Source organism: Typopeltis vanoorti, chromosome 15 (genome assembly GCF_054136105.1).
Source record: "Typopeltis vanoorti isolate ZY-2024b chromosome 15, IOZ_Tvanoo_1.0, whole genome shotgun sequence".
In the NCBI taxonomy this organism is placed as follows: domain Eukaryota; kingdom Metazoa; phylum Arthropoda; class Arachnida; order Uropygi; family Thelyphonidae; genus Typopeltis; species Typopeltis vanoorti.
In genome coordinates this window covers 93,064,537-93,090,499 of record NC_143563.1, presented here as the reverse complement: position 1 = coordinate 93,090,499, position 25,963 = coordinate 93,064,537, and the positions used below count along the sequence as shown (strand labels likewise).

Here is a 25,963-nt window from a genome sequence, read left to right as displayed (position 1 = left end):
GGCTCTGACAATTCGCAACCTTTCGGCAGTATATTAACACGCCGAAGAATCATAACCCACATCCTGCAAGCCAAACCTGATGAACAGCCGGTATCCCAAGGATCTGAAGGAGGAGAGATCGAAAACTCGAGACGAAGAAAAAGGAAACATAGGAAGTCGCAGCCAACGGGATCTGAGAGTGCAACCCATCAGAAGACAGCCCAAGTGAGTTAGAAAATTGTTTTATGTAAACTCTATGACGCTATAAGGATAGGTTGTAGAATTCGAAGATTGCATGTAAGAATGAATATAGCTTTGATGGTTGCATCTAAGAAAGAGTATAGCTAATTTCCTAGGAACTGATTATTGGGTTATGAAATTTTAATTAACGTCTGTATGTAATCTTGTATGGAATTTTAAATTTATGATATGTTATATTAATCGTAATAAGTCCTTGACGCCATTTATTCAAGTAATAGGATGATTGTTAATGATACTTCTTTAAGTGAGATAGATATACATGATGTATGCTTTGTATAAAATGAAGAGAGATATATGCAGATATTAAGAAGTTTGTTAAGTGATAATTCCTTAAGCCAGATAGATAACATGATGTGTGTTTTGTATTAATTGAAGAGAGATATATGCAGGTATTAAGACGTTTGTTAAATGATAATGCTCTAAGCTAGATAGATAATGTAATGTGTGCCTTATATAGATTAAAGAGAGATATGTGCAGATATTAAGTAGTTGGTTAAGTGATGATTCTTTAAGCGAGATAGATAACATGATGTGTGCCTTGTATTAATTAAAGAGAGATATATGCAGATATTAAGAAGTTAATAAAAAAAATGATAATTCTATGAGCTAGATAGATAACATGATGTGTGCATTGTATTAAGTTGAAGTAGAGATATATGCAAGTTTGTCTTTAGAGTTTCTCTTTTTTTAGAATTACAAGGATCACCCTCTGTTTTATAGTGTATAATATATGTCTGTTTGTTGACCATTAAATCCTGTGTTGCATTTTAACAAAGTTTTTGCCCGATCTTATTTTAGTTGCAATGCATTGATCTTAAATAAAGAAAAGAACCTAAACGGGAAACATTGATATAAATAGTAAGTGAGAAAAGGGCCAGGACTGCAAAGTAAACGATTAACTTGGGGACGATTAAGAGATTTTTGTTGTGGAAGATTTGATAACCTACTGGAAGTACTATACTTCTTGCACCATATTGAGGCATGGATGGCGCAATCGAAAAATCTAAATAAATATTTCTATTGCCCTCAGGTGGAAGGAGTACAGAATACAGAAAGTAGGAACATAGAATAAAAAAGGAGAACATAAAAGATTAAGTGACAATATTATAAAATAAACCCCCCGATTACAAAAGGCGTAATAAAATCCCGGATAAGGATATATAAGAAAACGCATAAGATTACAGTGGAGAAGTAATGACAGGATTAGATTGATAGAACCACACATAATAAATTTTACAGAATTACAGGTCTGGTAACTATGACATACTTTGGAGATTGCGTGGATGAGTGCTATGGCATGTGAAACCACAAGAGCCGAATTTAGTACATGGGAAGTGCTAAAGGAGTGTTTGAGGGAAGTAATAACAGACTGCATACGTAGTCAGGAGAATAAATCAAGGTAGAATTAAATGGATGAATATCATCAAGTTGGAGTTATAAAAAAAATTATTATAATATAAAAAAAAAATTGTGGAGGGAATTCAAGGAGAAAGATGACCAGCAGGCACATGAGCAGTACAAGCCTGTGGCTTGTACTGCTCATGTGAAAGAAAGGTAAGAAGGGTAAGAAAGGCAAAAGCAGAGTATAAAAGAAAATTAGTAATGCAGGTCAAAGAGTTCTTTTGATATGTTGCAAGTAAAAGGAAAAATGTTTATTTCAGAAAGATTTTAATGAATGCCATAAACAGTTTTTTGCTGATGATGCAAAATTGGGTAGAGCGATAGTTAATACACATGTTAAAATTTTGCAGGATGATTTCGATAAACTTGAGAGTCTTAGCAAAGAGAATGAATGACAGTTTAATACAGCAAAATGAAAAGTTATGCATTTTGGAGTGAAAAGATTACAAGCTGTATGCCACATTGATGGAACTGTACTCCAGGAAATTCATGTAGCCAGAGATTTGGGGATGTTAGTGGATAAGTAGTAAAATTTGGAGGTCACATTGCAAAAATGACCTAAGCAGCTCATTGGACTACTGAATATTATTCTGGTGCAGAGACAAGCAGGTTATTATACCTCTTTATGAAGCCTTGATGCAAAATTGGGTCTTGACTAATGTGCACAGACCTGGTCACCTGGGTTTCTTGGCGATGAGGAGGCAGTAGGATCCAGAGGTGAGTGACCAAGATGGTAGCAGGTCTGTGGGATGAACTTTATGATGACAGTTGGAAGATTTGTGGGTTACAGAAATTGGTTGACAGGCAGAAAAGGGGTAATATGATTGAGACATAAAAATTACTGAAAGAGTTTTTTTACAAGATTAATTACAGAAGAAATTTTTCAGAACAGGTCTGGTGGTGGGAGAACTAGGAGGGGAGCCGTCCTTTGAAATTCAGCATGAGTATAGTTATCAAGGGTGTTAGAACTAGATTTTTTGCTTGGAGAGTGGTGAACAAGTAGAATGGGTTGCCAGAGTCTGTTGTGGGTGCCATGACTGTGAATGAGTTCAAAGCAAAGCATGATAGTGTGCAAATGTAGGATAGTGCTTGGCATGATGCATAGGGCTCCCCTCATTGAGTCTAAAGACTCCATGGAGTAACCCATAATAAATATAAAAAATAACATTTGGACTGTTTAATTGCTTGATATTATCTTTTATCTCATGACATTTGCCTCGATTAGTTAGCTGATTGTTTTATTTCCATTGTATTCTGCTTCATAAATTGCTTGTCCATTTTAATATATCATTTACAACATAAAATATTTGCTACTTAATTTTTACTAAATCTTTTGCCATGTCTGTGTATTTCATTCTTGATGCAGTAATGTGCTATGGTTAGTATGTTAGTATATTAATAACTAAAATTTTAGTTTTGCTAAAAAAAAAAAAAGACAGAGAGAAATGTTTTCTAAATTTTTTAAATATATATACATACATAAATTGTTGTAAATATGCTCATGTGCTGTGCACATGATTATACTATAGTAAATTAAAACAAACCAAAAGGTTAAAAGTACTAATGAATAATGGCTTTATTTGAAAAATGTGCTGTATTTGCAAGATATGGTAAATTCGTTGCAAGGTCAGACACAGCTTATAGAAGAAAACAAACACTTAAATGTATCAGGTCATGTATCTTTTTCATATGAATTGCCAATTGATTGATCTCTGCTTCAAATCAGATTTCAGGACAGAGAAAAACACAATAAAGAGGAACAGGTTTGGTGTGTGTGTGTGTGTGTGTGTTGGGGGGGGGGGTACCAGCATCAAAACTCACTTTTAACTGACTTTATTCCAAGTTTAGAACTTGGAATAAAAGTTAAATATGTATAATTTGAATTGTTGACATGATTCATGAATGGTATTGTGTTGAATTTTCTTGAATAGTCTGATGCCCAGAAAAAGACAGTATTAAAATGTTAATGGGTTAGTTGAGGGTTCCAAATGAGTAATTTTTGGATTTTGTGAAATTAAATAAACCATAGTCCTACCAAAAGAGGGGTAGGCTCAGAAACTGAGCATTGTTCCACTATGTCATAGAGAGTAATTTGGTACCTGTCTGTGATTGAACATAAAGACAGAAATAATTACATTTAATGCCTCTCACTAAATTTACTGTTTAGCAGTAACCATTCAAAATTAAGAGAATTATCTTAGTTTGATATTCATACAGTTGATGATATGTTGGTGTGGAATGGAAATCAGAATTTCTGTGTTGTAATATTCATTTGGCAAAATATTTAACATTAATTGTTACATGGACGTGTGTTGAAGATTTGCATTTTGATGTTAGATCTTTCCATTTTAAAAGTGAGCTTAGTATAAATTTGAGAATCAAGTAAATTGTACTGTCCTGGTTGGCCTGAGTCAATCTCCTCTCCAGGAGACAGACTCCAGCAAGCTGTGACTTCAAATCCTAGTGTGGCATATTTGTGAAAGCCTTTTGCGATTCACTCAAAATTGCCTTGTGTGAAACACTTACTTTGTTTATTGGAGACCTGAAGCTGATTTAAAAAGTAGTAATTTGGGCTCTAGAGCATGATTTCCAAATTATTTAACCCTCAGCCCATAATTAATAATGCCAGCCTGGCTGGCCAGGTGGTTAGCGTATCCACTCTCCAGCCAAAAGGCTGCAGGTTTGAATCCTGCCATGGATGGATGTTTGTGATTGTCTGTGGAAATACCAGTGGTGATGGTCGGCAGTAGATGGTGTTGGTGTAGTTGCAGTCAGTTGGAGACAGAGTTATAGAGCAGGTGCCCTCCCTCGATGAGTCTATGGACTCCCTGGAGGTGTCAAATAATAATAAATGATAATAATTATTAATTATTAACCCATACATGTGTACACAGATTAAAACAAAAAAAAAGTGGTGGATTGTTATTTGGTTGCATTAAAAAATGCCTGTATGTAATCATCCTAAAGTGTAAAATGAATATAGTTTTTATTTTTTACTTCATATTTTAAACCCTTCTTGTAGTGTATTTAAAAGAATAATGTACACATGCTCTTTGTATTGGAAATATCCAAGCAAATCTGTCTTAAATACTAAATGCAATGTTTATAAACAGTGTTTGCATTCCAGATGGAAAACAAAATCACTTCTATAGCAGTGGGCATTTTTTTATTCCTCTGAGAAAATTTGGTTCCTTCTCTCCCTTTTTGCAAAACAAACTGAGTTAGAGAACAACTCAGTTGATTTAGCATTAACCAATTTATCTGCATAAATTAGGTTTATACAAGCTAAGATATTACAGCCCACTGTAGGAACCTGAAACAAAGTATGTTTTAAATTGTTTTTTTAAATCACTTTTACACTTATGTGTTACCACAAAAAATTTGAGTGCCATTTCTTTTAAAGGTGCGTACCACATACAAGTATACAGCAGAAGATGTTGATGAATTATCCTTTGAATGTGGAGAAATTATTAGAGTTATAGAGTATGAAGATCTTGAGGAACAAGTAAGTAAATATTTTGTATTTAGTCTAGCTTTGATTACATTACCTCATTTTAAAAGCAGTGTTAGAAATGAGTATTTATCATTCCAACCTTTAAATGTTTATTTACATATGCGTATGTTTTTCTTTCACTGTAACCGCTAGATTTTGTTTGTAAAATTCATGCATGTTTTTACATATATATTTGCAAAACATGCAAATTTCTATACTAGTGTAAGTGTGGAATAAGTTATAAGATTAATGAGAAAGTCATGCTTATTTGTAATTGCTAATATGAGATACTTTTTTTGCTAATGATGAATCAAATATTGGTTTGTTTAAAAAGAGAGAAGAGTAAATATTACTCTCAGTATTCAAGTTGTATTGGTACTTGTACTGAGGCCATCCAATGAATTATGCTGAAGTTAAGATTTGTAAGACTGAAACTGATTTTGATAACATAAGTTTGTCATGCACAATTATAACATAGAAATCTGGTTCTGCTTCAACTTTCTGAAATGACAAGTCTATTAATCTGTTTCATTTTACTTTCAACTCAGCTCATCTAACAAGTTTTGCATACTTTTGTGGACTGTCAGCAATAAGTTGTCATTGCTTAAAGAAACTCATTGAACATGAAAAGTTCAATTTTCTTACTTATATGCCTCTCTAGGAAAGCATGTGTCCAGGTTAAGAACAACAAAGAAAAGTTACTTTATCAGATGCATTACCTATACATCTTACTTGGAATTACTGTAACAAACTACCAGTAAAATTCTCATGATCTTTTTTTAAAAAAATTCCCTGTAGCACTACTGAAGCATGGAGTTTTTTTGTTTTTTTTTAATCCTTACAGGTCATTTAATAGTGACAGTTGACTTTAAAAAGTTACTTATATTGAATATTCAATATAAGTAACTTTTTAAAGTCAGTATATTAAAAGTATACTGAACTTGTAAAACAGCATAAGATGAGTGAACATGTAAAGAAAAAATCTACCTGCAAAACATACCATGTTTTGCAGGTAGATTTTTTCTTTACATGTCCACTCATCTTATGCTGTTTTACAAGTAAAACATATTACTCTTTTGTTTAATTTTCATCCTGAAATGTAACAGTTAATCTCGTTGACAGGCTTAGATATTGAGTGTTATCTATAACTTAATTTTAATGCTATTACACTGCCCAACAACAGTTAAAATAAATTTTTGACAATTTGTTTTTGTGAAATTGCACAAATTAACTCATTTGCACCTACAAAAAATTTAAACCATCATAATTTTTCATTTCATGGTGCTGGCTGTTTCCCCATTATTGCTTGGCTTTAACATATCAAAAAATAGCAAGGTTTATTTGGTGATGAAGCTACCCTAATTTCCACCCAAAAGGCCCATTTAGATTTGACTAATATGAAATTTTTAAATTGTTATTATGAGTAATTAAAAGGACATTCTGGTTGTTTTTTTTGGAAGGTAAAGATACTCAATTATCCAAAAATTAAACATGAATAAAATCATCAAATGATATATCAATTAAACTGTGTTTGAATGATTAAGAGTTAAAATTATGCAAAATTTTGAAAACTGTAAATTAAAGAACAAAAACAATAATTAATAATATAATTAATAATAAACACCATCATGCAGGACAACATGATGGTGTTGCTGGCCTGTCATCAAATTGTGAACTGTGCAAAAACTGACTGAGTTTGCCACGTGGTTCAAAATTATGTATTAAGAGGTGTTTGGTTGGATAAATCTCCTGAGTGAATCAGTGATTTTCAGAGTTTGCTGCCGAGTCTCTAAGGTGGTTTTCAAAGTCGACAGCTCACCTCTGAGAGCTGCTGAACTTTGATTCTTTTTAAAAACTTTCTGACAGACTTTTCTTTTTAGTATAATATGCAATTTTATTCTACTAAAAACTAGGTGATCACTTCCCATTTCAGATCCCATGTATATTCTTGTGACCTGAACCACCATTGAAGATATTGCGATCCACAATAACATAGTCAATTAGACTTTTCTTATTCCTTGTATCTTTACTCCATGTGTAAATTTGTGCACTTTATGTTGGAAAATTATGTAAGTGATAACTAGTCCATGTTCTGAACAAAAATCCAGCAGGTGCTGGATCAGATCATTATTATTAACTTTGGTCTTTTCTCAAATTTTTCAAACCTATTTTTAAATATTTGGAATTCATTTTCTACTCTGCTGTTTAGATCTTCAACAAGGGACCAACTTTTTTTTTTTTTCACCCTTTATATCAGCTTCCTTCTCTAATCACTCGAAAAATTCCTTAACTTCTTCCTTAAAAATTTCTGGTTTAATTAAGAAAAAAATTGACCATAGGCACAAACAAGTGTCATTGTCCAATTCCTCATTCATTTTAACATTTACCCCATAAAAAAAATAATAATAAATAAAATAAAATTATATATATATTTATGCAGCAAACAGCACAAAGTGTATAAGTCATCTGTTGTGAGGTGGAATCTAACAAGATCAAATACATAGTGGGATGTTGTTAAAGTCCTGGTTGATCAGTTGCTAGTAATGAAGAAAAGCATTACCAAAAAAAAGTGATGGGTGTGAAAATCATAATGGGGACTTTAATTATCCAAACATTGATTGGACAGCAGTAAAATCTCACGGGAAGAATAAAACTGAATTTATTGAGCTGTTGCAAGACAACTTCCTCAAGCTGCATGTGGCAGAAGGAACTCAAGGTCAAAGAAGGTTAGATTTGATTATTGTGTCAGAGGGTGTTTCAGTTAAAGGCAACTATTCTGCCTCTGGTTGGTGACATTGATCATGCAGTACTCACTTGGGAAGCGGCTAAGTTTATGAACATTCCATTCAGAAAAGGTTGCATACTGAACTACAAAGCAGGAAATTATGACCAAATGAGGAGTATACTGGGTTCATGACAATGGTATCAGATGATGCATGGGAAGAATATCACGGGAAGAATAAAACTGAATTTATTGAGCTGTTGCAAGACAACTTCCTCAAGCTGCATGTGGCAGAAGGAACTCAAGGTCAAAGAAGGTTAGATTTGATTATTGTGTCAGAGGGTGTTTCAGTTAAAGGCAACTATTCTGCCTCTGGTTGGTGACATTGATCATGCAGTACTCACTTGGGAAGCAGCTAAGTTTATGAACATTCCATTCAGAAAAGGTTGCATACTGAACTACAAAGCAGGAAATTATGACCAAATGAGGAGTATACTGGGTTCATGACAATGGTATCAGATGATGCATGGGAAGAATATCGACAGCGCATGGAAAGCATTTAAAAAATTCTTAAATGATACAGTATCAGAATATATCTCTAGAGTTCAAAGATAAATAGGATAAGAGTCAAATGAATGTGTAATCTTTTTAAGCATGGATTCGTAAGATAAGGATGATGTGGAAAAAATACTATTTGCATAAGGATGATATCTGTTATGAAAAATAAAAACAACATGCCACAACAGTCACAGCTGTTTATGGAAAGCTAAGTCTGAGTATGAAAAGAAACTGCCTCTGCAAGCTCCTGTTCGTATGCTGTAAGTAAAAGAAAGAAATAATATGAAATATCTTCAGGCAGCATCCTCTGCACAAGGCTGCCCGAAGATGGACATTATTATTACGAATATTATTATTATTATGGGCAACTCCAAGGAGTCGATAGACTCATCGAGGGAGGCCCTAACATCATGTCAAGAACAACTATTCGACATTCAGTATCTATTATACCCCACCTTGAACTCATTCACATTCATGGCACCCACAACAGACTCTGGTAGCTTATTCCACTCATTCACCACTCTCCAAGTAAAAAACCTAGCTCTAACACCCTTACTAACCACACTCTTGCCCAGCTTCCATGTATGGCCCTTAGTCCTCCCACCACCAGTCCTATTCTCAAAAATATCTTCTGAATTAATCTTATAGAAACCTTTCATTAATTTGAATGTCTCAATCATATCACCTCTTTTCCGCCTATCAACCAATTTCTGCAACTCACAAATCTTCAACCTGTTCTCATGAGGTTCATTCCATAGAACTGCTATCATCTTGGTCACTCTTTTCTGGATCCTCTCCACCTCCTCCCCATCAAGAAGAAACCCTGGCACCCATATCTGGGCACAGTAGTCTAAATGCGGTCTTATCAAGGCTCAATACAGAGGAACAATAACCTGTTTGTCTCTGCTTGTTAAAGTATTTTTCAGCAACCAAGTGATTTGATGAGCTGATTTAGCCACTTTTGCAATGTGCCCCCTAAACTTCAACTCCCTATCCACCAATACTCCCAAATCCCTGGCCTCATCGATCTCCTGGAGTACGGTTCCACCAATGTGATATACTGCTGCTAATCTTCTCATCTCAAAATGCATAACCTTACACTTTGCCACATTAAATTGACATCCATTCTCTTTAGCCCAGTCCTCCAAACTATCCAAATCATCCTGCAAAATTTTTACATCCTGTGCACTCACTATTGCTCTATCCAACTTTGCATCATCAGCAAACAAATGAACGCTTCCTCTCAGATCCTTTCCTATATCGTTAATGAACAAATTGAACAGTAGTGGTCTAAGAACAGAACCCTGCGGCACACCACTAGTCACAGGCCGTCTTTTGGACTCTACTCCTGAATAAGCCACTCTCTGATATCTCTCCATCAACCACCCTCCTATCCATCTCACCAACCTTATATCCATCCCCATATGCTGCAGTTTACTGATTAGAATTCCATGTGGTATCCTGTCAAAGGCCCTTAGCAAGGTCCAGTAGAATCACTTTAAACCCATTACCCTTATCCAGTTCAGCCATCACTGTGTTATAAAACATGAGCAAGTTACTGAGGCATGATCTACCCTTCACAAAACCATGCTGTCCCCCATACAGTATCCCATTTTCATTTATCCAATCCTGTGTTTTCCTCTTGACTATTTTCTCCAAGACCTTGACAACGATTCTTGATATGCAGATCAGTCGGTAATTTACAACAGCAGTCTTGGAACCACCTTTATGCAGTGGAACTATTTTCCCCTCTTTCCACCCCCTTGGGACTAACCCAGACCCGAGACTTAATTTAAACAAAATGGTCAAGGGCACTAACAATTCTTTAGCTGCTTCACGTACGACACAAGCTGGTATACCATCCAATCCCACAGATGTGTTGACATTGAGGTTTTGTAATAAACTATTCACCACAATTCCCTCATAAGCTATTGGTTCATTCATTCCTGCAATGTCACCACCTGGATGATATACAAAGTGCTCGCTCAGTAATTTCACTATATCAACTGATTCGGTTACCTCCCTACCATCGGCATTCTTTAAAATCATTCTGCCATATACATTTTTTCTTTTACTTGCAACATATCAAAAAAACTGTTTTGGATTCTCTTTAGCCTGAATATCTAATGTTCTTTCATAATCTGCTTTTGCTTTTCTTACCACGCTCGTTACCCTTCTGGCCTGTGTTTTATACCGTTCATGTGCCTGCCAGTCACCTTTCTCCTTAAATTCCCTCCACAGTTGTTTCTTTTTTTTTTGCAGCTCAAGCTTAATGGTGTTATTCATCCATTTAACCCCTATTTGATTTATTATTCGGACTCTAGGTATACAGTCAGCCATTGCCTCCTGCAAACACTTCTTAACCGCCTCCCATGCACTATCAACATCCACTGAACCAGCCCTTGCAGTTTTACATGCCATGGCACTGAACCAATCAAACTCCTAAGCTTGTCATACTTACCAGCCGGATAATTCCACATGTACCCTGTTTTAATTGTAAATTCCACACCTTTAGCCACCTCCCAAGTCAAGACCCTATGATCGCTCTCACCAATTGGTGGCAACATGGTCATATTCGTTGCAGCTAAATTCTCAGATGCAATTACTAGGTCAAGCACTCTCTGACCTCTAGTATTTTCCATTACATGCTATTGCAGATAGTTATCCCTTAATAACCGCATAAAATCCAATTCCTTCCTCCCATGTGTCCTCTCCTCCTTCCAATCAATGTTACCATAGTTGAAATCGCTCATAATAATTACCCTCCTTCTGCTCATTTCTTTTATTTGCTTATGCATATTATCTCCACCATCTATTCCATCACCTGGTCTATAGCAGCACCCAACTGTATATTTTGTTCTGCTAGTCTCAATCTCACACCAAATAGCCTCAAATGTGTTCTTTTCTCTATCCTGCAGTTCCACTTCTATTGTCCTTGGCTGCAGCTCATTAGCTATCATCAATAACACTCCTTCCCCCATTTTATTCTCCCTGTCACTCCTGAAAACACCATACCCCTCACATTCAATCCCACTAGCTATATCATCTTCTGTCAGCCATGTTTCACTAATGCCAATAACCTGTGGCCTGGAAGTGCCAACCAAGGCCAAAAATTCTTCCATCTTGTTCCTAATACTTCTGGCATTAGTATACATGAATTGCAGAAGCCCATTTGTCCCATCCCTATTTTGATGTCTTATACTAGGGATGCACAAACTTGTTAAGGCCGAGGGCCACATAGTTCCACTGTTACTTATGGGAGGGCCACCAAAAAAAAAACTTGAAAGTTATCTATCATATATTGTTTATTTTATTTATACCTATCATAATTGTTACAAAAAAGGTAATAAAAAGTAAGTGAATTTAATTTGATGTGTGACATTGCATTGATTTGACAATTGTTTAGATATTTGGTTCGAGTTTTGTAGTTGCCAACCGCAAAATTGATTCTAAATTTTCATCAGTCAAGCAGTTCCTATTTTTTGATTTGTTAATATTCATGACTGAAAAAGTTTGTTCACAAATATATGTTGAGGCAAAGAGGCTTGCACATTTTAATGCATTATCTAGCAACCATTTATAATTGTTTTTATCGACACAATGATAGAAGTTTAATAAAATGTATTCGTTAAATTTATTTTGCATGCTCTCATCGTTTTGAATGTCGATGAGTTCAAGCTGTGCTGATTCGGGTGCATTTTCGGGAAAAATGGCAAAAGGATTGCTAAATAAATCTAGCAATGGTGTCACTTTTTTAAAATCAGAAAACCGATCCTTGAAGGCTGATATCATGTTATCAATCTTTTCAACATACACAGTTTTGAAGTTGACATTGAACTTTTCAGAAACTTTCTTATAATTAGGAAAATGGATGTAATTCCCTGACTTCAGTTGGATTTGAAACTTGCACTGAAAAGACAAAATGTGACCATAAAGTTGAGTAACTAATTGATCTTTGCCCTGAAGTCGTGTATTTAACGTATTTAAATGATTAGTAATGTCAACCAGAAAGGCTGTCACATAACCAATCCGGATTTTTTATGCAGGGAAGTTTTTGTTTTTTTCAGTCATGAAGATTTCAATTTCATCAATTAATTTTAGGAACCACTCCAATGTTTGTCCACGATTTAGCCACCTCACTTCTGTGTAAAAAATTAAGTCACCATATTCACTTTCAATGTCTTCAAGAAACTTTTTAAATTTTTGGTGATTAAGACCACAGGATTTTATAAAATTAATCGTTGAAACCACAACTTTCATGACATGTTCAAATCCTAGTTTCTTAGGGCACAAGCTCTCCTAGTGGATTATACAGTGGAATTGTATCAATTCATCGTCATGCCACCCCAAATGCTGTTTCAATAATGTTACCAATCCAGAATTAGCTCCTATCATGGAAGGAGCTCCATCAGTCATGATGCCTGATAATTTTGTCAGATCTAAATCAATTTTGGAACACTGTTCCAAAAGCCAAGTGAACATGTCATTACCTTTCGTTTGATCTGACAGTGAACTCATTCCAATCAGCTCCTCACTTAGCTCAAACTCTTGCATTATTCCACGTGCAAATATTAACAACTGGGCTGTGGAAGTAATGTCAGTTGATTCATCAATAGCTAATGAAAAGTAGGCAAATTTCTTTGAATAAGATGTTAATTGGTTCTTTACATTTTCCGACATTGCAGTAATTCTTCTTTGCACAATCATCCTGTTTAACTGAATTTTCTCAACATTTTTGGCTGATTCAGGACAAATTTTTTTTAGCAACTATATCTCCGTCTGTAAATGGTCGGCACCTTTTTTTGCTATAAGGGGAGATATTTCAAAACTTATTTCTGTTGCGATTTCCGAATCTTGAATAGATTTTGTAAACATCACTTGCTGACCTGTCAATTCTCATTTCAAAAATGAAGTCTTTTGTTTATGTAGTTCTTCAGGTAGATTTGAAAATGTAGAATGCAGACTTTCATAGTGTCTCCTTATATTGTATTCTTTTGGTATGGCTACAGCACTTTTGCAAATCAAGCACACGATATTATTAAACGACTGCACAAAACCATATTTTTCGGTCCAGCTATCCTGAAACTGCCATTTTTCATTCTGTAGTTTGTGTTTCCTACTTGGCCCTGCTTTATCCATTGTAGAATTAATTTTTTACTGTTTCCTAGGGGTGATAATTAATTGTAGCAACCGTACCTACGAAAACAAAATATTCATATGACAAATAGACGAATTATAAAATTTGTTAACATTATCACTAACCAATTATCGTAAGTAGACAGGCAATCGTGACGTCACAGCTACTTTGCTTTATGCATGTTCCATTTTTAAAAATTACTTATCATGTAACTTGTTAAAGTTAAAATAATATGCTGTGAGGCGGGCCTCTAGCAAATCAACAGAGGGCAGCGGTCTGTGCATCCCTACCTTATACTAACTATCCCATTCTGATTTGTTGTCCTTCGTTCTCGCTCGGGCATATTACACACATTCATACACTCAACTGTCTCCCTAAAGTCTGCATATCTACTCCCCCCCCCACCCCATAATAACTCTAGTTTCCCTGATTCTGCACATCCACTTCATTCAACACCTTTTCAAGTCTCCCTACACCAAATCCATTCAAATGTAAACCATCCATCTTATATAAATCCTTTCACCCATTGAACTCATTCCACACCACCACTCCTGCATAATCCGCACACAAAGTCACTAGCAATTTTGGCCCTACTTCTATACTCTTCACTGTCATACCGCGGCAACATACTCACCATCCTAGCTCTCTCACTCTTCTCTTTTACTACCTCAAATAATTCCTTCAAATCCTCTCTCATAGCCATTTGGTCTCCTTTCAAATCATTCGTTCCTGCTACTACTATCAATTGCACTCACTATTGTACTCTCATTTTTCTTATCATATGTTTGCCGTTTATTTGTTGGTATGCTCGGTAAACATTTTTGCCAGTGCTCCAGAAAAAAAAATTTTTTTTTAAATTTAGGATGCTGAAAGAATGATGGAGTTTATTGGTAGGTAGGTAGGTTAGCCATTTGTATCAGATCATTACCAATCTGATACAAATTTGATGTTAATCAAATCATCCAGCTTCTCTTCTTACATGATCTGTAAAAGTTAGAAGAAGCAAAGCAGGCAAACCTTCCCCATGAACACACGCTTCGACAGACAGGAGATGTTACCAGAAATAAGGATGACCTACTCCAGATATTATGGACTGTGGTAATAGCCACTTCAAATCTTTAATAAGCTGAGTGTTTCTTCAGGTGATGGAAATCATCCATGACCTAGCTGGAATTTCATCCAACTTAAAAGGTATGCTTTTAAGGCAGCAGCATATAGCAAAGGGCAGCAAAATTGCAATAATGAAAAGAACACTGACAAGTAGAAAGTTTATTCTATTGCCTAAGCTGTTCTAAGAGCAGAGTTCTAATTAGCTCCAGTTAATCAAGAAAGAAAATATACATTGCTATGTTATATATATTATTATTACAGGTATCTCCATGGAGTCAGTAGACTCATCGTGTGAGACCCAAGATATCAAAACAATATCAATCATATCTGTTCTTTAATTCATCCATAGACGAAGAACTCACAACTGAGTCAGGCAATGCATTCCACTCATTCACCAGCCTCCAGGCAAAAAACCTCGTTCTCACACCCTCGTTAACCACACTTTTCCTTAATTTCAAGGGATGACCTCATGTTCTTCCATCACTATCATACAGCTGAAACACTTCCCCTGCATCAATCTTATAAAAACCTTTTAGTAATTTAAATGTTTCTATCATATCCCCTCTTCTCTATATTCCATGGGGATATCCTGTCAAAAGCTTTAGCAAAATCCAGTAGTATCACTGTGTAGCCATTTCCCTTGTCCAACTCAGATGTCATTCTATTATAAAAAGTTAATAGATTGCTAAGGCAGGATCGACCTTTAACAAAACCATGTTGGCCCCTATAGAGTGTCATATTCTGATCTAGCCATTCTTGAATTCTGTCCTTAACCAACTTTTCCAATACTTTTACCACTACTCCTGAGATGGTGATTGGTTTGTAATTAACTGCTGCAGTTTTAGAGCCACCCTTATGCAAAGGAACCACTTTGCCTAACTTCCACTCCCTAGGGACCATACCAGAGTTCAAACTTAAGTTAAATAACCAAGCAAGAGGTGTTGACAGTTCCTTTGCACATCCACACAACACCCGAGCTGATATGCCATCTAAACCTGCAGCAGTGTTTGCATTTAAATTCTGCAATATACTAAGTACCTCTGATTTATTAAATTCAATTCTCACATTAGTTATTGCTACAGGCACAGAGATATCCTCACTTGGGTGATAGACTTTTGAAAAGTGATCACTCGGTAACTCGTATTATTACATCTGAATTGGTCACCTCAATACCATCAGCACCCACTAAAGTTATCATTCCAAAGTCATTCTTCCTTTTACTTGCCATATAGTGGAAGAACTCTTTGGGATTACCTTTGATCTCCTTGGCTAAGGTCTTCTCATTCATAATCTGATTTAGTTTTTCTTACTATGCTGGTAATTTTTCTAGCTTGAGCCTTGTACTGCTTACTCATCCATCTAATGCCTACCTTGTTTGTCTTCCTGACCATGGGAATACATCCTGATATTGCCTCCCTCAGGCACCTTCTGATTTTATCCCATGCACTGTTAACATCTTTCCCCTGCAATATGTTCTGCCATGGGACGGCTGTAAGCTCACTCTGAAGCTTGTCATAATTAACTAACCTGTAGTTCCGTATATACCCCCTTCTTAAGAGAGAAATCCACAAATTTTGCAACCGCCCAAATCAACACCACATGATTGCTCTCACCAATTGGAGGTAATGAAGACACCTTACTTTTGCATATGTCCTCTGAACCTATGACCAGATCCAATACACTCACACCACGAGTCCCTTCATTTATGTGCTGTTTCAAGTAATTATCTCTTAGAAGGTGTATGAATTCCATTTCCTTTTTGCCACATGATATTTCCTCCTTCCGATTGATATCACCATGATTAAAATCCCCCATAATAATCACTAACCCTGCACTAATTTGCTAATGGATGAATTCAATATCACCCCCTGTACTCCCTGGCCTATAACAGCAACCAACTGTATATTTTGTTGCGTTGGTCACTATTTCACACCAGATCACCTCAAATGAACTATCATTTACATGTCTATCCTCTTGATATACTACTTTCTTTGGCTGCAACTCATCAGCTATCATCAACAGTACTCCTCCCCCCGATCTATCTTCTCTATCCTCCCTGAAAATACTGTACCCATCACATTCAATTCTAGTAACCACATCTTCTGCTGACAGCCAAGTTTCACTAATGCCTACAACTTTTGGTGAGATTGCACTGACTAATGCCAAAAATTCTTTCCTCTTATTTTGAATGTGCTTCTTGCATTAGTATACAAAAATTGCAGATTCCTTTTAGTTCTTGTACCAGCTTTAGAACTGATATACATTATACTAATCTCAGTAGTCCCATGCCAATTTTTATCCACTCCATTCTTCAAATTATTCCACGAAAAAGGATCAACAAATATACATTCACTGCATAAATTTCCCTGCTCAATTACTTCAACTTGTTCAGAAAACAGTAACTTCTTCAAATACTTATGACTTTCCACGTTCAGGTGCAACCCATCTCTTGCATACAGCTGTTTTTGCCTTCAAACACACTCCAGACATCAACAAATTCCAGACCTCTTTTTTTTGCACATTCTTGCAATCACATCATTCATTATCATCGCTCATCTACTTAACTCATAATTGTCAAAACGAGGCACACACACACACACACACACACGCTATCCTCCCTTTGACACTTAGCTTCTTCATAATATCTAACAATGTTCTTAAATTTTTTGCTACCTGATTAATACTACCACTCAGGTCATTTGTACCCACTATAACTATCATCTTTTCTGCATCATGCCCTCTCTTTATTGCTAAAGTCACTCTCTCTATTGTTCTGCCAGACAAGCACTCCTCAGGCATACCTCTCTCCATACTCTTAATCATTGAATCATCATATATTATACCACTCATAACTTCATTCAAACCCAAACAAGCATCACTCATGGCCTCATTTTCTACACTATTCACCATGATTCTCCCACTTTCATTACTTTCCATCAATACTCTCTTACTTACTCCCTCACTTTCACAACATCTCATTGCTTCTAGACCTCTTTTGCTTTCATTCTGTTGACTCCCAATAACTTACATACTATTCATTACTTCATCATTCACCAAAGACTCTGCCTTACTTAAACCTGTTCTAGTTACTTCAGCTAAAGTAATCTCCATAGTCCTAATTTCTCTATTCAACTCATTTAACTCAATCTTCATATCCTAAACCTCCTTACTGAGCACTTCCAATTCATCTTGTAGGAGATGAAGGTTGCTTTTCATTTTCACAAACTCCTGCCGAAGCTCTTCTGCTATGGTACCGACGTTTGCTTCCATTCCCAATCGCTCTAGTCTATCTAGACACTTCTCACATACATCAACATTTTCATTCATCTCGTTTAGCCAAACAGTCTACAGATCCTTTGCATTCCTTGGAGCATACATATAGCAGTTTCTGCAATGCATCCACTGCAAAAAATCCAAGGCAGAGCTAGACTTTCCTACTGAAGTCCTCCGTGCCGCCGATGCACGTCTCTTTGTGGATGCCATCTTTAGATGCTGAAGCAGTGCAACAAACAAGTAGTAAAAACACAATATAAACAACAACGTTTCAACAACAACACCACTGAAGGACACTTGTATCCAACTGAAGCACAATTTGAGACAAAATACCTCACTATACTTCAATTGAAAAACACTTTTTCTAGCATAGCTCAAAACGGCCGCTACGTTCACTTGCAACACTGACTCAAGTTCAAGTCTAACTCCCAACTGGAGGAACTTTGTCTTAGCCTTTCTTCGACCAGTTCCCGAGATAGTCAAACTGGGAAACTCTGTTTTTTTGTCCCATAAACTCAAGAAAATCAATTGTAGAACCCATACTAATTTGGACAACAACGTATCTTGTTAGGGTTAGGTACCAAGAGATAGTAGCACTTGTTTGCCAGTTTCTTCATCGGTTGTTGTTTATAATTAGTGATAGCCAATCAGTGGAGATCGAACTGCCCACTCAGTCTCGAAAAGCTACATAGGGTTAAAAGTCATTGCTTACTACCTATAAGGGAATACAAGGCACTGGCTGATTTATTTATTTTATTATTTTTTTAATTTTTTTTCGAAATATGAAAGAATAACTGTCAAATGATGGTGTGAGGGTGACTAATGCAGAAGAGGTTGTTCAACTGAGTGCCCATTTCGCCAAATGCTATCAACCTGGTAGCAGTGAACTCAACATTGAGCTCACTGTTACCTCTTCACTGGATGAAGAAACTCTGGTGTATGAGGAGGAAGTATTAGAGCTTTCGCACAAACTGAATAAGAATTCAGCAATAGGGGCTATGGGATATCAGCACAGATTATAAAAGAATGTTCAGCTGAACTGACTATTCCTTTGGCCAAGCTATATAATTTGAGTCTCAGAACAAGGAAGATTCTGCAGGAGTGGAAATAATGTATTATTGTAATCCCATTGCTTGAGGGTAGTGCAAAGAGCGATGTATCCGACTATTGTCCAATCAGTATCTCAAGTGTGGTGGTGAAGATTTTGGTAATGTTGATCAAGGCTCACATTCAGAAATCGATTGACAGAGAATCTCTAATTTGCAATGAGCAGCATGGGTTTACTAAGGGAAGGTCATGTTTTAGTAACCTGCTCACATTATATAATGTTACCGTGGAGACAAGGGTAATGGATAAACCATCATATGATACTTTGAGATTTTGCTAAGGCATTTGATAGAATACAGCATGGAAGACTGTATAATTTGTTGCACTTCTCACAGACATCCTGCTTTTAATAGGCCAGTTTAGAATGTTGCTGCATGTGAAGCTTGAACTTGTTTTTTTAATGAAGAATAGTAATGATTGAAATTTCTTAATTCCTTGCCTATAATGAATTTATCCTCCATTAACTTGTTTGCTGTACTGCACTAGTGCATCACCCACTTTATACTTTGCAGAAAGGTTTGTGGAATAGATTTCTTTATGTAAGCTTGGAAGCAGTTGTATAACCAAATACTAGATTTTTAACAAACTGTTTGTGCATGCTTGCATTGGTTTCATAAAATTTTAAACCCTCACTCCCCATATTCTATTCTTAAAGATTATTGGTAAAGAACTTGGGTTATTTAAACAATTAACTACTCTCCTAGCTTCAGATCAACAGCAAATTATTGATGCTATTTTTGGGGAGAGGGATAGCAAAATATGATCATGTGTATATAGTTTTAAAAAAAAAATGCAAACAATCATATCACAAGGTAAAAATGATTGCATTTATTAACTTTTGTTGTTCTTTTTTTAAATTTTAATTATGGGTTATTTGGAATTTTCAGGAAGAAGGTTGGCTTATGGGCGTCAAAGAATCAACTGGAGAAAAAGGCCTTTTTCCAGCCAATTTTACAAGGCCTATCTAGAATAATCCTGCCTCCATTATAGAAAAGGGATCGCAACCTGTGTTAAAAGAAATCATTTGTTATACATATTGTTTGCATTTATGCATACAATATGCAACAACGAAATAAGAATAGATGTTGGTGTTATGTAGTGTTAGTAATTTTTCACTCAATGAAGGCCTTAATGTTAATTGTTTTCAAGTTGAACAGAACTGCATGTTTTTATTTAACCCTACTTTAAGAAACCTCATAATTGAGGTTTCTTAAAACTGGAAACAGTAAGTCATCAGCTATCAAAATGTGTGAAGGTTTGCATTTACATAACAATTACTTATTCTAGTAAAGAAAAGATAGCAGTAAATAGCTATTTTCACTATTCAAGACCTAAAACACAAAAGCAGACCATTGGAAGCTTCAGTTCTTTAAATAAAGGCATAGAAAGGTGGTCATTAATTCATAGAGATGTTAAAGATATTCTTAGTCATTTAGGTTGTAATTATTTTTCAATATCTAAAAAAAATGTTGAATTTTGGGAGATGTGTAATAACCTCTTTTTTTCAAGGTGGTTTAATAACCTAGGGTTAAATCATCACACTAAAACATGCTTTTCTTGTTGTTCAATAATGTATTAAATGTCCATAAATAATTACATGTTATATAAGTATTAGCTTTTTCTAATGCTTATATATGTACTTAAACAGTAAGAAGTGCTGAACAAACATTTGTGTGAAATCTGTTTTTGTATGGTTTGTAATTTTCTTATAACTCATATGTAGAGTGCCTCCAGTTTAAAAAAAAAAAAAAAAAATTACTTCATATATGAAGTGACTCAATGATATGAAAAAAATGGTGCATTTTCATATTTTCTAGTAACTTTGTAGTTTATATTCATGTCCGGTTTGATATCTATACGATTTTGTATATATGTGTTTCCACTCCCGTAAAACAAGATCACGTCAGTTTATCTGCTTATAATTTATTAAACCATGAGCAATATTTATATTTGATTTGCATGAATACCATTATATCGTATCTTCCATCATTTTTGCATATATTTTAAAGCAATTCTCTAGTTATTTTTATGCTCAATACCTGTGCCATTTTGATCAGTGCTTCCAGGGCAGTTATAGAAATTGTGTTGAGAGGAAATATTTAAAGAAAAGAATTTTTAATGTATTTGCAATTGCTTGTAACATTTTATTAGTATAGAATGGTAACACTGTCTTCCTTCTATATAATGTGTAATGCAAACATGCATTTCTCAGGAGGATTTTAATCCCCAAAGCAGACAAACTAGACATTAGAATACATGCAATTAAGACAATACACTGGCCTCGTAGCCTGAGTTGCTTCGATTGTAAAAAAAAAAAAAAAAAAAAAAAAAAAAAAAAAAAAAAATTTAAAAATCTTAGTTGGTGAGATATTTATAATAAATTTCTTAATTTGTTTACTAATTTATTTTGTTATTTAGTAAATGTTTAAAAGAAGAAAATTTAAATAAGATTTTTCACTTTCTCATTTTTCGAAATAGATGAGGAAATCTTGCATGGTTTCTTTATGTGGTTAGGCAGCTGTTTAAAAAAAAGTGTCGAGAAAGCATTTATAATTGTTTTGTTTAAGAAATTTAAGACTTCATTTTATATGCATTTATTTATTCATAAATTAATATATATCTCTATCTACACACACAAATTAGTTTCAAAATTCATCTCTGTGCTGTATTTGGTCACTTATTAAATATTAAACTGGAACTATATTACTTGACCAGAGATTTTTTGAAAAATATATACAATTGTCTACAAATTTCACCAGCAGTTCTGTCTAAAATCTCTACACCCACTGATGCCACGCTTATATGGTGCCCCAAAAGCACACAAAATTGGAGTTACACTCTGCCTGATCGTTGACGGAAGAAATTCTCCTACACATCTGTTAGCTAAACATCTGGCCCATCTACTGAAAGAAAATATAAAAAAATCAGATTCCTTTATAAAGAATTCTAAACATTTCACTGAAAAATTAAAAAGCATCTCCATCTTAAAAACAGATATCTCACAAGCTTAGACGTGGTTTCCTTATTTACCAACGTACCCATGAAAGAAGTTATCAATATCCTGGACAATTTCTATCCACATGGTACAGCTCAGCTTTTTCATCATTGCCTCAAATCGAATTATATCAAAGTGAATGACACAATATATGAACAACTTGATGGCTTAGCCACGGGCAGTCCCTTATCACCTCCCTGCACTGATCTGTTCATGGAAAAACTAGAAGCTGACATCCTTTCCAAATAAAACCCAAAGCCGTTGGTTTCGTGGAGATATGTAGATGATGTTTTCATAATTTGGAGAGGCACAGAAACAACCCTATTTGAATTTCTTACAAAAATAAATTCCTTCCACCCAAAAAATACAGTTCACATTACAGGTTGAAAAGAATAGCCAATTGCCCTTTCTAGATACACTAATCAAGAAACAAGAGGATGGACAAATCCAGCTCACAATCTACCAACACACTGGACATTACCTGCATTTCAAATCGACTCACCATATTGCACAAAAACTCAGCATAATTCATATGTTTAAGAATAGAGTAACCAACATTATCTCAGAAGAAAAAGATCTCCTTGATGAACTCGCTCTCATATCTCAGACCCTGGTAAACAATGATTACCCAGAAAATATAATCAAAAAGATTCTTCATAGAAACTCTCCACAACAACAACCTTCTGTCACGCAGTATACATCGTCATCCCTTATGCAGGCTGTGTCAACAAAAATTGCCAAACTCCTTAAGTTTTTGAATGTCAAAGTTGCTCTTAAACCGGTCAAGACAATACGCCATATTTTAAGATCACCAAAGGTGTACAACATTCCATGTTCCTGTGGATTAAATTACATAGAGCAAACATCGAGAAGCCTGGAAATTCGAAAGAAGAACATGATAACAACAGAACAGATAATACCTCAGGATTAGCCTATCATTTCTCGATTACTAACCACCCCATCGATTGGGATAAAAGCTCCATGCCCTATATAGAAGAGGATTTTTGATGTAGAAACTTCAAAGAAGCTGCCGTTGTACTCCGCTCTGGAGAAAATCTAAACAGAAATCAAGGAATGATTCTGAAACACATCTGGAAAAGCTTAATAAGTTCACTCAGCTTACCAGAATTTCATTTCGCTAAAACACAGAATGGAGTAACACAGTGTTACTCCATTCTTTTTTACTAGCAAACGTTGAGTTCGATGTACCGTTTATGTCCTGAAGAAGCCAGACAGAACTGCTAGTGAGACTTGTAGACAATTGTATATATTTTTCAAAAAAATCTCTGATCAACTAATAAAGCCAATATAAAGTTCCAGTTTTAATGTTTTCAAAATGATATTCCTTTTCTTGTAACTTGCTATTTTTCCATTTTAAACCATTAAAAATCCAACTTGATTAACTTAGTAATACCAAAGCAGAGTATTTTAAGATACAGTGTTTGTTTTGAATTTGTCTTCTTTTCCTAATTAAATAAAATTCAGGAATTGCAATACATAGCATGAAAATTGAACATTATGCATGTTTACAAATTTCGTTCTATACAGTCTTAATTCTTTCATGCTTCTTCAAGTTTATCATATGTTATTACTGTGTTGGTTGTGTTATTTTCTTCATTTTATTGCTTCTAGTGTTTCAAAATTTTGACATTTTCACACTAGCCACTAAAGTATCGGTGATTGATTAAAGGACACATCTTCCTTTTGTTTCCTAAATATATTTCCTTTCTGTTATCTTACGAAATCATGTTCGTTCTAGTCCTGACTTTAGTATTGTATTCTTTTTGTTGGGCACCACAAGTTAGCCTGCTGGTTAAGAAAGAAAAATTTTTATGACTATGGAATGTAACTGTTTTATAATCTTTAGAAAAATATATATGGACAAAATATTTACTCTCCTGTTAGACAATGAGTTTTCCTGGTAGTAGGTTCAAGCTTATATAGATACAATATGTAAACAGTATTTAGAGCCACTGAACATATTATAAGACTAACTGGTCAGTCTCACCATTTAGTCTACATTGAGTAATATTTGACCAAGTTGATTGCTCCATTGTGAATACTGTGTCAGTCTGAGATATCCAACTCAAACTGCAGCTTTCTGACAAATTTGATTATTGGTATAATTTTTCCATGACCAGTGTTTCAAATAATCAGATAAGTGAACAAATGAATGAAATTAACATTTTCATCATACCAAGTGCCTTTCAACTGATTCTGGTTAGAGATGTTTGTCTGAGTATGAAGAATATTTTAATTAAGTTACTACATAATGTTACTTCTAAAGTTTGAGTATTAGGTGCTAATATTCTGTTTTTAATTTTTCTCCTGTTTACACAACTCAATTTTTTGCCCACTTTCTTTGGCATTTATAGTAGGTGCTCAATATTTGCTAACATTTGAAACTAGATGGAGAAGACAAAAATAAGTATTAGTAATCATATTTGATAGCATCTTTATTGCCTGTTAACATAGATTTGTCTGTTGTGCTTTCTTTTTGGCAAAACATAGAATTTACCCCAGTCAAGTCTAGCTAATCTTAACCTTACCTGAAAAGAACTAATAATACAAAAAACTTTCTTATATTGTGGGACTCTCTTCCTCTTTTAAGACTATTAACTTGTCCAGTTTGGGCTTTGATGTCCTTGTAATTACTTTGTCACTTATGAAAACATTTCGCCTTCAACTAAAATGTTATCTAAATATTTTAGTATATAACAAACAGTATTGTTTTACCATTCAGTTCTTTTTTTGTTTATTATCCGTTGCTTTTTTATTAGAAAAAGGTGCTTTCAGTTTTAGTTGTGACATTAATATCATGATTATCAAATGTTAACTATTATTTATGTTTCAATCCCAATTATAATTTATTTATTTTATTTATTTACATATTTATTTATTTATTGACTCCTCAGGAATGGTGTATTAGAAAATAAATGCCTGTTAGCACAGCTTTTTTTTAAATATGCAATAAGGAATTTAGCTCCCATGATCATACAAATAAATATTAGTGTCGGAAAAATAAATTTTAAAGTTTTTCAAATTTTTAAAAAAAGTTTTGCATAGAGACAGTTTTTAAATTGTGTTGAAGATTTGTGGCTCCGTTATTTGTATGTATACCTCAGTTTATTAAAGTTTTGTTTTCCATTTGGTGTTTTATTATTATTATTATTTTTTTTTTTTTTCATTTTTAAACATTAGTTTTGTAGGATAGTCTTTTATTGTTTCAGGCCATGATGATTCAAATCATGGATTAAAACAAGGTGTGAAATATTTTTCTAACATTATGTTAGTAATTGACAGAGTGTTATTCATCCCAAATTAATTTCTTGTCTTTAATTTAAACATGCTGAAATTGGTTACTTTCAGTCAAAACTTAAATGATGAACACTTCTTTTTCAAATCCTGAATGATACCAGTATACAGAGGATTTGAAATAGTGATCACCGTTTAATTTTGGGAAGAGTAAAATCGAATATCATATTGAAAAGAAAAGTTTTAAAAAGAATCAGTCAAGCAGCTTTCAGAGTCAGCTTTCTTTCACCTTAGACTCATACGCAAATATTCAAGAAAAAAATGAGAGTTGGAAAACAAGAACCAGATCTTGGTGATTCATTTGCAGACTCTGAAGAAAACATTGATTCAGCCAGAGAGGCATTTAGTGAGGCTATTATATGCAAGGATAGAAAACTAACAACTCAATGACTCGGGAAGTTAGTGTTTTAAACAAAATATGAAAGCTTTGCTAGGTGGCTGTCTTCCCTTTCCTCTAAATTTCCACAGATGATCCACTTAAATCCCACCTTCAATGGCCCTTCCGTGCTTCTCTGATTTCAAGGCTGCCTCAACCTCTTCCTTATGACGTTTGATATGTCTAATTCACAACTCCTTGTTTTTCTTTAAATTTATTTTGTCAGTGTAAAGTTT

General features: G+C 34.7%; 1 protein-coding gene across 1 annotated transcript in view; it reads left to right on the top strand.

Moving 5' to 3' along the window:
• Positions 1–25,183, top strand: part of LOC150098986 (myc box-dependent-interacting protein 1-like) — a 221,285-nt gene extending 196,102 nt beyond the window's left edge. The window contains exons 12-13 of the mRNA XM_090404553.1: positions 5,045–5,146; positions 19,929–25,183. Coding sequence (XP_090260679.1) covers positions 5,045–5,146; positions 19,929–20,009 — 183 coding nt within the window. The 3' untranslated portion in view covers positions 20,010–25,183. The remainder of the gene's footprint in view (positions 1–5,044; positions 5,147–19,928) is intronic.
• Positions 25,184–25,963: the final 780 nt, after the last annotated feature.